This window comes from Leguminivora glycinivorella, chromosome 1 (assembly GCF_023078275.1).
Source record: "Leguminivora glycinivorella isolate SPB_JAAS2020 chromosome 1, LegGlyc_1.1, whole genome shotgun sequence".
Taxonomy (NCBI): Eukaryota; Metazoa; Arthropoda; class Insecta; order Lepidoptera; family Tortricidae; genus Leguminivora; species Leguminivora glycinivorella.
In genome coordinates this window covers 24,299,146-24,314,285 of record NC_062971.1, presented here as the reverse complement: position 1 = coordinate 24,314,285, position 15,140 = coordinate 24,299,146, and the positions used below count along the sequence as shown (strand labels likewise).

Here is a 15,140-nt window from a genome sequence, read left to right as displayed (position 1 = left end):
AAAGGAAATAATTAAATAGGTATGCTTTGTCAGGTCCCATGCTACTCCAATATGCGATTTGGGTTTATCCAAAGTCAATGAACGACATCGTTTGTTGTGTTTTGTTTTATCATCCAACTGGATGATAGCCTCCTTTCTCCGTCTTCCGATCAGGTCAAGGTCGTCCCTAATTTCTCTTTTGTCAACGCGATTGTTAGCACTCTCAAGTACGTACATCAGTCTTCGAGACGATTATTGTTAATACTTACTTCTTAGAAAAGTACGACGAGCGTAACAAGGATCGCTATCAAACGGTTTGATGTAGTTTATAGTTTATACTAAATATAAAGTTCGTATGTATAGAATGTCTCGCAAGTATGTATTTCCGAGAGGAAAGAATGTCTTGTGTCAGCTATAAAATGTACTTTACTAAGTAGCACAGAGACCGGTGTGCAACTTTATTTAACTTTTTTTCTACTGCTAAATAAATACTGTTGTGTTGTTTTAACGCTAATAAGTAATTAAAATATCTACCCAATGAATTTTTTACTCATTGCATAAATTGCATTGGCTTGGTTTTGTATAGGTACTTCTATTTCTATGTACATACATACATACAATCACGCCTGTATCCCATAAAGGGGTAGGCAGAACACATGAAACTACTGAAGCTTCAGTGCCACTCTTGGCAAATAAGGGGTTGAAAGAAAACGAAACTGTGACATTGCAGTGACAGGTTGCCAGCCTCTCGCCTACGCCACAATTTAACCCATATCCCATAGTCGCCTTCTACGACACCCATGGGAAGAAAGGGGGTGGTGAAATTCTTTACCCGTCACCACACAGGCTATACTTCTATGTATATGAAAAAAATAATTAGTTCATAGGTAGGTACTGCAATGCTTGTTTCGTGTTGTTACGCGTCCACAGGTTACGGTAACCGCTTTCCACCAGGCTTGCCGTATACCTGTTTGCCACCGACGTGGTATAATTTTTTTTTTATGTAGACAATATTCTCTGCATCAGCTGTGCTTGTTACATGGTACAGTAAAAAAAAAACGATTAGTTCACTTTATATAAATACTGTGGATAACTGTCACCATTTCATACTTCTATCTAATACCTATATCTAGATTGATTGATGTCTCTGACGTAAACGTAAACTCCTGAAACAAAGCGGTTCTCAAATGTATTTTGTTTTCAGACTCCCCAAATGATAATGCTGACGTTCGACGGCGCCGTCAATTTGAACAACTTCGAACTGTACAAGAAAGTTTTCAACGGCATAAAGAACCCAAATGGCTGCCCCATTCGAGGGACGTACTTCCTATCTCACGAGTACAGGTAATTTTGTAATACAACTTGTAGCGGCGAAAGACGTATAGGTAAACTTTGTAGAATCGTATTTTAAAGCATACCGCACCTAACGACGTGACGCCAATATTGGTGTACCTATTACATGTAGAAAATTATATTCTGAATTCTAGAACATGTGCATAATAATATCGACAGTTTGTCACAATAAAGTGAAGGGGTATAAAAAAAATAATTATGAATTCTAGGCACAGATAGCTTACCTGTAGCCACCGACTTAGTGTAATAGCTGTGCCCTATAGGATGTATTGGCGCATTAGAAGAGTTAGGGGGGTTTTGCACTAGACAGCCATGGTTATTGACTGCGAGCAGGTATTTATGTTTAAGGCTGACTGGTAATATTTTACATATTTTGAAAAGAAACCTATAGTTTCCTTTACATTTTGCTTTGGTTTTATTATTAACTAGTAATTTTAAAAATCGAATTTGAATGTTTTCTAATTTATCTATGTTAGTCTTGGTGGTTAATCCATAACTGTCTAGTGCATAACTCAATATGGAATCTACCAGTGACATGTAAAGACATCTCAAAGCCTATTGCCTATTGGAACTCTAAATGTTAAATGGAAGAATTTACCAAGTAAAACTCTGAGTTTGTCATAGATAAAGTTTACATGTAGCGACCAGGATAAATGTTCGTCTATTTGCATTCCTATAGGTCTACAGGTACAATTATTCATATTTTGGTGACAACAAGGATAACTAATTGGAATATTGGTGATAGGTAGATACGGAAAGTGGATTAGTAGCAGTTTGGTTTTGTCAGCATTGAGAACTATCCCATTGTCATGAGACCACTTAACGACTGAATCTATATCTTGCTGTACAAGTCGAATAGTGTCTTACTATTTACTTCTACACAAAGAATTTGCGAGTGTAGGCAGACAATTGAAGATCGAACTCCAAAAACAAAATAGAGTACTTATTTTCACTAGACTACTAATATGAAATTAGTAATGCCGACGAGTATTCGCGTTTAATAAATGTTTGAACCAAAAATACTTTCAAAGGTGTAACGTATGTATGTTACCCATAATTATTTAGTATTTAGGTATATGTAAGCATACAAAGAATTTGCGAGTGTAGGCAGACAATTGAAGATCGAACTCCAACAACAAAATAGAGTACTTATTTTCACAGAACAGAATGTACACGTTTAGTCAGCTGCTAACGACTTCCAGCCATCGAACATAACGATTTCCCAACTATAGAGAACATTTTACCAACGTCGACCATAATAAGAGTGGTTTTCCAGGGCCTTCCGACAATTTTACTTTAACGAGGCGTTAGTCGCATCCTAGCTTTGTGTAAACTAGAGTAAAGACGTTGCAGAATGTCTTAAAATAACCTTTTTAAAGTCCGTCAGCAACGAAAAGTGTATTAGGGAAGCAATTTCGTCTACTCTGTCCGAGGCGCATCCACGTAATAAAGTGCCCGCATGGAAAATGATTAAAGCAACGCGCAACGTAACGGGAAGGCTCGTAGAAAAGTCTCTAATGTTATGCATGAAAGTAATACTGTTGGGCAGGGTATATCAGTATAATTGATGTGAGGAGAGCTGAGCGTAAGTTTAAATATAGGTATTTGATGAGTTTTTTGAGGTACATATTTTAATAATTTTGTATTTTTCAGCAACTACGCAATGGTTCAAGCTTTGACGCATGAAGGACACGAAGTAAGTTCAAGTTCAAGTTCTTTATTTGCAGTCATGTTGTATAAATAGGTATAAAATTTATAACAAATAATGTTTCAAACATGAGCCCTGCAAGGGCATAGCAATTTTTCTTATTCTAACTTATTTCTAACATAATGTATAAGCATTTTTTTCAATAATTTCACAATATTTAGAACTTATCGTCTAAGTATTCTTTAACAGAGTAAAAACTTTTGTTTGTAAGCATTTCTTTTAATTTGCGTACAAATAGGTATTCTTCTTTTACATTTTTTTTTCTGGGAGTTGATTATACAATTTTGTGGACATAGATAAAGGGCCGGACGAATGGAGTTTTAATCGGGAGGTTGGTGGCATTAACTTTGTATTATTTCTTAATGTATAAGTTTGCTGTATTTCCTCGCGTCTGGTATATAGCTCTGGGTGTTTACGAACATTATTTTAATATACCTACTTAATTTGTAAACAACTCGATTTTCACCATTGAAATAAGAATGATTCCCTAATAATGACTGTATGTGATGTAGGTATGTATATCTAACCACGGAACAATTGCGTTCCAGACCTTTGGGACGTCGTGGGCGGAGCCACTCTTGGTTTACGTGATTATATATTAAATAAATAAATATTATAGGACATTTATTACACAGATTGACTGAGCCCCACGGTAAGCTCAAGAAGGCTTGTATTGTGGGTACTCAGACAACGATATATATAATACACAAATACATATATACATAGAAAACATCCATGACTCAGGGACAAATATCTGTGCTCATCACACAAATAAATGCCCTTACCGGGATTCGAACCCGGGACCGTGGCGTAGCAGGCAGGGTCACTACCGACTGCGCCAGACCGGTCGTAAAAAAAACTATGGTGACATAATGATTGTGAAAGAATAAAAGTTGATTAAATTCATTAACTCTTTTAGACATAGACATAGACTTTATTTAATATGACATTACAATGTTACAAAATTAAACTACTTAATACACACATATAAATGTCCTTACCGAGATTCGAACCGGGACATTATTACTATTATTAGTTTTCTCAATGAAATCACCTTTTACAGATCGCCACGGGCACCATATCCCAGCAGCAGGGCCTGCAGGACAAGGGCTACGAGGAGTGGGCGGGCGAGATGATCGGCATGCGCGAGATCCTGAACAAGTTTGCCAACGTCTCCCGCGGTGACGTCATCGGCGCGCGCGCGCCCTTCCTCAAGCCTGGCCGGAACACACAGTTCAAGGTCAGTACATCTTAGGGCCTATACACAATTAGACGTTACGACGACGAGCTGTGGCACGTTGCGGCGTCGTGTAACGTTGCGACGTCGTGACGTGCAAATCTAGAGGTACACGTAAAACATCACGTCACAGCGTCGTGCCGTGGCACGTTACAGTATTGGTCTAATTGCCAAAACTGAGGCACTAGTTAAATGTTTTGAAACATGACAGCCAATGCAACTTGGCTTCAAATTATACTTTTACTTTGATACTATTAAAAACTATTGCCTATAGCGTCATCTATCGGCGAATTAAATTTTAATACCCTTAGTATAGTTACATGTATATTTACTCAATACTCAATTTAAAATTCATACAAATAAATGCGGTGCTACATAATCTATATGTATTCAATTTAGCATTGTGTTTACGAGTCTGTATTTATAGTACCCGTATGAATCGTTTAAGCTTGGCAGATTTTGAACCAGAGCGTATTTCGTGTCCGCTTAGTCATGTGTTCATCTGAAAGCGCAGAACTAAAACCAGGCTCCCGCACAAGGCCTTATCGCTGCTTGCCAAACCGAGCACCAACTTTAGGGCTTCAATTGTTTTCAGCACTATTTATTCCATAGTTCCCACAGTTCTGACAATTGAGTTTTAACTTTTGTAATGCTGCCGGGTGAAGACCCGGGATTTATGAAAGGCTTCAGTTTAATTTTGGTTTGATTAATTTTAAAAGAAGCTTTAAATGGTTTCGCATGAAAGTTGTACGTAGCTACCAATTAAAGTTATCTTGATTCTGGATTGGATGAAACCCCTTAGACATCTACTCAAATGAACCTGAGACTCCTAAGGGCCGTTTCAGATGAGATCTTTTTGAGCATAAGTATATGTTTGTTTTGACGTTACGAACACACAAGCTGTACCTATATTTCCCTACATATGTATGGTTGTTACGCGCTTACACATAAGTTATTTTTCCTTCTATTCAATTTGATCTATACGCGCGTAATAGAATCAGGGTCAAATTGCTAACGAGAGTCAATGGGAACCTGATAAGGTTCTATGTATATTCTTTAGTGAGTGATAACTATGCTACCAAACCTATGAATGTAATAATATTACGTAACGATAAAATTTCACCTAAACTTCTTCTAGATAACGCTACATCGTAGTAAAATCACCGACGGTTCATTGTCAAAGGTTAGGGAGATACCTCTATATAGAGTTACCTCTTTTAATAGGTCTATTTATCTGAAGTATTTAATTATACTTCAGATAAATAGACATCAAGTTAAATTCCACTGCAGAATCGAAATAATCAAGTTTTAATCGAGAAGTGCGCGCATACTAATTCCTTCGATCGCTCAAACCGTTTCTAGCGCTCACCCAGAGGCGTTGGAAACATCTATTCTGCAGCAATTCATTTACTGACTTGAATTATATTGTCAGAGTTACGGGGTTACGACATTTTGACTAAACTACCAATAACTCAATTCTACAATTGAATTTCGCTTGGTGTGAAACACCTACAAACAAATTAAATCTATACTTAATATTATAAATGGGAATGTGTGTGGTGTCTGTTTGTTGGCCCGTCTTTCATGGCAAAACGGAGCCACGAATTGACGTGATTTTTTAAGCGGAGATAAATAGCTAAAGGGATGGAGAGTGACATGTACTACTTTTTGTCTCTTTTTAACCCCCCCACTTTCCTAAAATTGGGGGTGGATCTTTGTATGGAGCATTCCGCAATTTTCGAATTTAACGCGAGCGAAGCCGTGGACAAAAGCTAGTAATAAATATTTATTTGTTTTATAAGGGGACAGAGTTATTCTTTACCAGGACGTGCCAAATGCCAATATGGATATCCGAGCAATTTGGTGTGGTGAAAAAAAAAACTCACTTATGGACTAACTGCCGGCGTATCATGCTTCTAATTTTATCACTTATCTTAGTGGATAAGACATCTGTCACGCTTTGGCAAGTATGTCAGTGTGAGAGTGACAGATGTCTTATCCACTTGGATAAGTGATAAAATTGGAAGAATAGTACGCCGGCTGCCGGCGTATCATGCTTCCAATTTTATCACTTATCCACGTGGATAAAGCATCCGTCACGCTTTAGCAAGTATGTCAGTGTGAGAGTGACAGGTGTCTTATCCACGTGGATAAGTGATAAAATTGGAAGCATGATACGCCGGCTGGACTCCATACAATGCCCATGATCCGATTACTATTTTTATTCATTTATTTGCAGGTTCTAGAAGACTTTGGGTTCGTGTACGACAGCTCGATCGGCGTGCCGCCATCGCCAGTGCCGGTGTGGCCCTACACGCTGGACTTCAAAATCCCGCACGAGTGCAAGTCCGGAACCTGCCCCACTAAGACTTTCCCTGGTAACCACTTCCCGCTTGCCTAACACACACGTTGTTTTGTTGGCCAATTAGAATTTACATTGGAATAATCATTAATGATGCGCTTCTGCGCATGCATGTATCGTAGCGTAGATCTACCCGCTTTAGTTTTTAGTAAAATATTATTCGCTGTATACTTAGTTATTTAATTATTTTTGCAATCATTTTTGAAAGGCAGGTTTCTTTGATATTTTCCTTACGGAAGACTGCCTCTTCGAATAAACGGCAGTTGGCAATTTTTTTGTGTAATTACTCTCTCCTCTGTAATAAGTTAAGTGTACCTAAACATGTATTTCTCAGTAAGTGATTATTTTGTAATCTTTTGAGAAATAACCAAAGCAATAATATTAGGCGGTCTAGCACAGCTAGCGTTCTCACTCGAGCCTCTACAATGACAGTTAACTGATGACTATTGTATTATCGTTTTGACCCTTTAGCACAACTTGTCTTGTCGCGCGCGAGTCCATACATCAAGCGCGACTTCAAGTATGGACTCGAGCGCGATAAGACAAGTTGTGCTAGAGGGGCTGATGTTATTACTCGTAGGTTATTGATCAATCTCATTTCTTCTTTGAAAGAGGGTCGGTGTAGTTCCATGACGCGTAAATGATACGTTTCAGCACTAGAACGATTTTGCATTCCGAGTATTCCGAATAGGTTTGATTTTTTTTTTCTAAATTAAATTTGGTTTTAATACGATTTTTTTTTTCCTAAATTTTTATTGAAAGTACCTATACTTGAAAAGTTTATAATTATGTAATAATGTTTCTTTAAACTGATATTTGTATTTTACTTTCCTCGCATTCAGAATGAATAGTAGAGTGTTAAATTCCACTAAAAAACCTTTGAAATACCCGCGACTCAAATAAGTGACATTCAACCCTTTGTTAACAATAGTAGATATATTAATCTATTAAATTCTTTATGTATCAAAAAGTACAATAGTCCTGTAAAATAATATTACAGAGATATAGCACGCTCATGACTCATGGCTTTGCGCATGTCATATCCAGGCGTTGTGCTGCTTCAGGGCAACGTCAATCAATTTTCGTTGTAGCGAGGTATCGTGTCAATTTCGGCCCATATGTCTGCGTCAGCGAAACACATGAAAACTAATTGTGCCCACATTAGTACATAGCTTAGAGAAATAAGTAAGCGTAGTGGGTTCACATTAATTATTTTTTACCAACATTATTTTTATTTGCAGTCGAGGCCGTCGACGTTTAGCTTCATGTAGCGGAATCAAAAAAAAAATGAAAAATCAAAATAATTTATTAAAGCAAATAGGCCACAGGAACACTTTTACTCGTCATATGTACATATATAGAAAAGATTTAAAATTGAGTTGAAATTACAATTGATACTGCTAATTCTAAGTTCTAAGGATTTATCAGTACCGCTACTTGGCAAATATCGCGACGAACATAAAACTTATATTTAGGTACTTAATTAGTTGTAATTAGTCGAGAAATACATACAGTCATACACGCGTCTAGTCTAGTGCCAATTAGCGACGACTAAGAAAATAATGAGTGTTTTACCTAAAGTAGCTCGTAGAAAACTTATTTCACATTTGTACCTACTTATGCTGTAGATTGGCCAGTTTTTCATAACTGGACGTTTTGTATCTATTTTGCCTATTACAAGTACCTAACTTATGTTCATTCTTCAAATAACTTTTTTCCAATTGTAAGGATACTTTTAGGAAATAATGATTTTAGTAGAACATGTATTAAACCTGCCTTTCTCTTGGCTTACATTTTATTTGGTAATTAGAAATGAGAAACACAACGATGGGTCCAATGAAAACATATATTATCCATACTAATATTACAAATGGGAAAGTGTGTGTGTCTGTTTGTTTGTCTGTCTTTCACGGCAAAACGGAGCGACGAATTGGCGTGATTTTTTAAGTGGATATACTTGAAGGGATGGAGAGTGACCGGCTACTTTTCTACTCTTTCTGACCCCCCACTTCCTTAAAACAGGGGGCGAAAGTTTGTATGGAGCATTTCGAATTTAACGCGAGCGAAGCCGCAGGCAAAAGCTAGTTTGAAATAAATGTTTGAGGTATTATTGATGTACATTTAAAAATATAGTATAGTAGGAATATGCTAATAAAATTTGTTTATTTTATACTATAGATAGGGAAGGTACTTAATATATTTTTCTTCGACTTATTTATATACAATACTGAGGGTGAGGACCCTTCCGAACATTCACAAGTTAACGAAGTGCTTTCTTTGTTCACGTTTTAAATATATACTTATACTAAAGAAATACTTTTAAATTCTTTCGTAACATCATCTAGAAACAAAAAGGTACTTAATTTAATTTGAGGCCGAATCCAGGCTTTGTGAATCAAACGGAGCCAATTTACCTTTTTGATTTTGTTCATTTCTAAGTTACTTGTCTTCTAGCCAGCCAATGAATGATGTGCGTTATAGTCATAAGGTTAAGCTATGTTTTGGTTTGCAGGGCTGTGGGAGATCCCGTTCAACGCCCACTACGTAGAATCGTTTGAGGGCGGGCACTGCCCATATTTGGATCAATGCGTACTCCACAACCACGACTCTGAAGATGTAAGAATAACAGAACTTTGCTATTGGATAGTAGTTTATCTTAGGTTCGCAGAATTTCGGACCGAACATGTTCAGTGATTATATTAAAATTGTTACTTTTTATAAAGCCTAAAATATGACATGTACGTATTAATGAAAAAGTGACTAAGCGAAATGATATATATGTGGACTAAGTCCACCATGTGCTGAAGGCCGGATTCGAACCGATACCTTCAGCTGTCACGGCTAACGCCAGTATCTCCTGTAAAGTACCTACTTTATCCCCCAATATTTGTGACGAAGTCGCCTAGGAACTCCGAATACAAATCATATTGTCTTATATTTGACAAGAATAATTTGATTTGTTACCAAAGTTTCGTTACTTTTTATTCACTTTGAAATTAAAGTACCATTGTGATTTTTTTAGGTATTAGAATGGCTGCAAGAAGATTTTAACAGACACTACGAACAGAACCGAGCACCGTACATGATGCCTTTCCATACAAATTGGTTCCAAATTAAGGCATTAGAGCGAGGTTTACACAAGTTTTTAAAATGGGCCAATAATCTGTAAGTATTGACTAAAGACTGTGTATTTAATTTGTCAGACAAGCAAGCTATGATACAATAACGAAGCGTAAGCTATCGTGACGTTGGCTAGGAACCCCCATGTGTACATGTTTATATATTTACATCGAGTCAGCGATGGGTATCTAATAATTATTAAACCCAAGTTTAAACGAATGTCTCCCTTAGTGCGTTTTCACATTATACGATCCGATATCGGATGTTGGACCGATATCCCAAACATTCAAGCCGCCATCTATGATTTTTGCCTTTGAATTCTTCCGACATCCGATATCGGATCGGATAATGTGAAAACAAAAGTGTTCCTATTTTTTGCTGTGATCAGTGTTCTTATACTCATATATGTTGCGCATGTCGGGTATAAACAGGGTTTGGACAATATTTTTACTCGAAATATTTCCATTGCCAGACCCGACGTATGGTTCCTAACCATGACGCAAGCCCTGACCTGGATCACGGACCCTCAGACCAACAAGCAGATGAACAACAAGTATGAGGCGTGGCGGTGCGACAAGGAGCTGCCGCGCGCGCCCTGCAATCTGCCCAACAAGTGTGCGCTGTCCTTTAAACACCCAGACCTCAACTTCACGGACACGCGCTATATGGAGACCTGTAAAGAATGTCCTAACCAGTGAGTATTTTACATTAATTATATGAATACTAACTACATACATGTTAGGGCTTAAGGTACTCGGAGCTGCTATCGCGATATCTGTTTGTCCCGTTATCGTTAGCGGTGGAGACATCGGAGTGATGGTATGCGGTGGTATACGTAAAAGTAACGTGTCACGACTTCATTCAGTGTTTATTTGAACTACAGCTGCAAAAGGATCTATGCATATATCGGGAAAGAAACACTTATTTAGAGACAGATTATCACTTAAACTTGCATTGCGAATAAATGGAACATGCCATAAAATCGTGACTCATGTTACTCTTTTCGCGGATTGACCATTGGGCGGATTGGGCCGCGGCGACTAAGGGACACAGGCCATGACCACACCTCGGACACTGGCGATCAAATATATGAAAGAGGCGCGTTCCTAGCACACAGTCTAAGCTCGTGTAGGTGAACGTGTACTATGCTTGTATGAGTGAAATATGACCTACCTATAGGCTAAGCTATAGGGTTTTATTTATGAATTATAACTACCTACACCCAGGGTTTTTATTTAAATACCTACCTACCAGCACATCACATGTAATGATTGGCGGAAGCGTCATACTGAATGTTCGCTGTGGGGGTCAACCTCGAAATTGCAAGATTGAATAGCTATTTAATACGAGTATATTCATGTTGGCTGTCTTACCTACTTCGACATTTTTTAAGGAAGAGAAAATAGAATTTGTTCTGTATATTATCACCCCGTACCTACTCGTTTGCTGGTGAGTAAATAAACAGTATAAACAAACCCTGTTCTACTCCCGTGAAACGAATATATTAAAATTTGAAAAGGGTTTACTCACGTTACTAAATAAACGTAAACGCCCGAAATGTTACGATTAAAATATCTGAGGATGTTCGTCTAGGGTTATCGACCGCATTTGTCGAGTACAGGCTCGGTCGGTGCTGTCAAAGAGAGAATGTGTACCCTGTTTAAATTAACGCTAATAAACATATACGTCCTGAAATATACATCCTCGTACCTATTGTATACATGCGTTAACTACACAAACGTGTTGCAGGTGTTCTCTCTCGAAATACAATTTATAATGTTATTGGCAAAGCGCACACAATAGTTTCTGATCATATATTTATGTAAATAGTTTGGTCGAGGAAATAGTTCAATTAGTTGTAATTTTTATACCAAAGTACATAATCTTGGCTATTTGATAATGTACAAATAAATTTAACTGAGACTAGAGTAGGGAAGTTGTTATAATCAGCTTCATACTGACTGATGGCGCTATATTTTTAAGTTGGTAAATAATTATGTGATATGAAATATGAAACATTTTACTAAAAATCTCAATGTAGGAAGGTACGACCCAGCTTTCTTCGGGCTCTCATCTCTGAATTACCACTCATAAACATTGTTTTAAAGAATAAACCGTTCTATATTTATGAACGTACATACTTATAAGTAATTTCGTTTACTTAAACTATTTTATGATATGATGAACAAGAATAAAATAAAAACATAACGCGTGAGTGCCGTGTAAAACAAACGGCGTGGGCTGAAAAATAAAGAAAAAAGGAAGCTTGGAAAATATTTCCAAGGAATAACTTTGTATCTGTACATTATTGTGTACAGATTGAAATACCAGCCATAAAACATTGACAGTATTTGAGGAACTTTTTATAATGGATACATGTATACATTATTATTTTTACGTGCATGAGGGTAGAGTAATATAATTGTTAAAAGAAAATTTTAAGTTAAATTATGCTGAGTCGCGGCCCTTTTTAATATCAACCTGTTTGATCCAATTAAGTATTTTAATTTTGTAACATTGTAATGTCATATTAAATAAAGCCTTTCTATGTCTATGTCTAAAAGAGTTAATGAATTTAATCAACTTTTATTCTTTCACAATCATTATGTCACCATAGTTTTAGAGAAGTAATTTTAAAACCCGTACAAGTTTCTTTATTAATGGTGCAAATTGAAAAATTAATATGTGTAAGGATTAAAAGTACTGATTTTCCTTCATTTAGTGATCTAACAGAGATATTGCGATTATTGCAGGTTTCGCCGATAATTGTCATACATATTATTTGACCTCCTTTAGTTGATATAAATGCCGCTTTCCAACACTGCATAGGCTACTGAAAATTAATATCATTATCTGTATATCGAATTTCCGATAGATACCTACTTAATTACTTACGTTAGTGCAGTAATCACGACAGTAAAATATAAGAATATAGATAATGTGAAATTATTCAGTGCAGCTTTAATTCATATTTTTTGTTGAAAATGTTGAAATATACTATAATGTGTGAAATACATGGCAGATTTAGTAAATCTTTGGTCTCCCGGCAGCTTTTACTAGTGGGACTATGAACTGTAGAATTCGTTACAATCTTATAAGTAGTAATAAAAAAAAAACAACATTTTTGCGTTAAAATCTTATAATTATGTATATATGTCTGAAACTACCTTGAATAGTTAATTAGGTTTATTAACAGGAGGCCGATTTTTGAATCTCACGGCGTTCGAATTCAGAAAATTGTCACTGAAAATAGTAGGCAATTCACCGTTTTTTTTTTTTTTTTCAAGTAGGCATATTACAATGCGCATATGAACGTCAAATAAAGCTACGCCGGCTCTAACCCTACGCCTCAGCCTCGAGAAGATTTCAGTCCCCCCTCAGTTGGGTGGGGGGTATCCACTATGGGACCGGCAAGAAACTCGGCGGGCAACTTCTTTTCAAAACATTACATCTTTTCAGTTTTCAACCGGTATTTTAGTGACAGTGAGACTCAAAAATCGGCCCCCAGGAATATGAACCTCATTTGATCATCCACCTAGAATCTAAACAATGTTTACATAATATCCTTACCTAATACTTACTGTGCAACATCATTAAAAAATCGATATCTGATTATGTGTATGGTTAAATGTAATCTACAACGTGATTGAAGTAAAATTATAATTATGGTTAAATTAGAGACTAAATCGGAGACGGGCTATTTGTGAATCGTTACCATAATTTACATAGAAGTACCAAATAAACAAAAGGTGTATTAAATAAAACCGACTCAAAGCATATTCTTGTAAAATATGATTAATTGGCAATGTCAGTACTTTTATTTGATAACGAGCTATTATTTCGTTTCTGAAAACAATATTAGACTAAACTTAATAAGTTTAAAAAGTGAGTTTAAATAAAGATTCTAGTTTATAATGTCGTTAAATGAAAACTAGCTGTCTACTATATTATTTTTTAATGAGATGTTATTGTTAGCAAGTTTTTTTGCTTTATTTCTGATGGTTAGCTGTGATTAAAATAATGCAGGATTGTTTTGTAAGGTGAAGCAAACAATTATAAATATCATGATAAACATGTGCTACAAACACGTGCTACAATTGTAGCTTCCCAAATGAAGGATTAATAAATTAATTAAAGGAATTTGTCCGAATATAAGCATCAGCAATATAATAAAAATAAAGATGTCGTAATCCCCAATTAAAAAAAAAGTTTTGTTTTGCACATAATATATCTTTTTTCAAAGCATCAAAGGCTAGTAAAATAATTATGCTTTAAGTTTCTCACGGTTTTGAAATGCGAATATAATGCCATTGAAAATATTAATTAAATTTCCAGGTACCCGTGGTTGGGAGACTCCGGCGGCACAGGCATTCCAGGCAAAGACAATTATTTGCCCGACAATTTCGAGAGGAAATAATGTGTGAACTAGTCGTACAGCAGGTTGTATGAAAGTCCGCTATGTTCAGCGAACTTTTGTATAGTCTGACATTTAGAATATGCTAGTAACAATAAGTTCCGCTTAGTTGTACACTTTTGATATACCAGGAAAACTTCGAAAATGTAATCAACCCACGTTCATCATTATGTCCTAAGCGTGGGGTGTTGTGTAATGTTGTTCTGTTACGCTGTATTCAAGTGCCAAAATGTATAGAACTGTTACTTATACTTTATTTTAGGAATATATTAGAACTACAGTTAGAAAGTGTAAGTAATTCAAGTACGTACTCGATTCACACTGTGGTCTAATTTATAAAACATCGATGTATTTGTAAGTCTCGGTAGGGTTTTAGTTAATGCCATTTGAATTTTGTTCACTCAAATATTGTTTATAAAATGTCGAGCGGTTCATTTAAATAAATTATGTTATTGTTAATTTTAACGAAACCATTTTGTTATGAAATTTTTCTGAGCTAGACTGGTGCTACTGGTGCTTTCTGAATGAATTACCTATAGGAGAAATAAATTTTAGATAAAATACTTTTGCAGTTTTATTCCTGGAGGTCAGTCATACTTCGAATGCTAATTATTATGTTAATCACTTTACCAAAATATTTTCTCTAATCTCCGCCCTGTTTATTATTCATGAAAATAAAACGCTGGCTTTATATAGATTAATAGCCACAACAAAACAATTCATCCAGATAAAAATTATTTCTATTACTGATTTGCAATCTTGTTGAATAGAGTTTGTTGGAAGGAGGGAGCTTTATTTCACTTGCCCAAACTGAGATTTTGTGTTGATTCTCCGTTGATGTATAATCAAAAAGTAGTTGTCGAATAAAATTTGTAATCCTTAGTTAGGTGACAAGTGCGACATAGTTTTATGTAGGTACACTAGGTACAGCTAATTGATCGAATCAAGATTTGATGAAATCAAAATT

General features: G+C 36.1%; 1 protein-coding gene across 1 annotated transcript in view; it reads left to right on the top strand.

Annotated features, from left to right (window-relative positions):
- Nucleotides 1–14,736, top strand: part of LOC125229926 (chitin deacetylase 1) — a 39,581-nt gene extending 24,845 nt beyond the window's left edge. Inside the window, exons 5-12 of the mRNA XM_048134879.1 lie at nucleotides 1,184–1,323; nucleotides 2,986–3,028; nucleotides 4,104–4,280; nucleotides 6,517–6,655; nucleotides 9,152–9,255; nucleotides 9,662–9,804; nucleotides 10,232–10,453; nucleotides 14,095–14,736. Of these exons, the coding sequence (XP_047990836.1) occupies nucleotides 1,184–1,323; nucleotides 2,986–3,028; nucleotides 4,104–4,280; nucleotides 6,517–6,655; nucleotides 9,152–9,255; nucleotides 9,662–9,804; nucleotides 10,232–10,453; nucleotides 14,095–14,176 (1,050 nt within the window). The 3' untranslated portion in view covers nucleotides 14,177–14,736. The remainder of the gene's footprint in view (nucleotides 1–1,183; nucleotides 1,324–2,985; nucleotides 3,029–4,103; nucleotides 4,281–6,516; nucleotides 6,656–9,151; nucleotides 9,256–9,661; nucleotides 9,805–10,231; nucleotides 10,454–14,094) is intronic.
- Nucleotides 14,737–15,140: the final 404 nt, after the last annotated feature.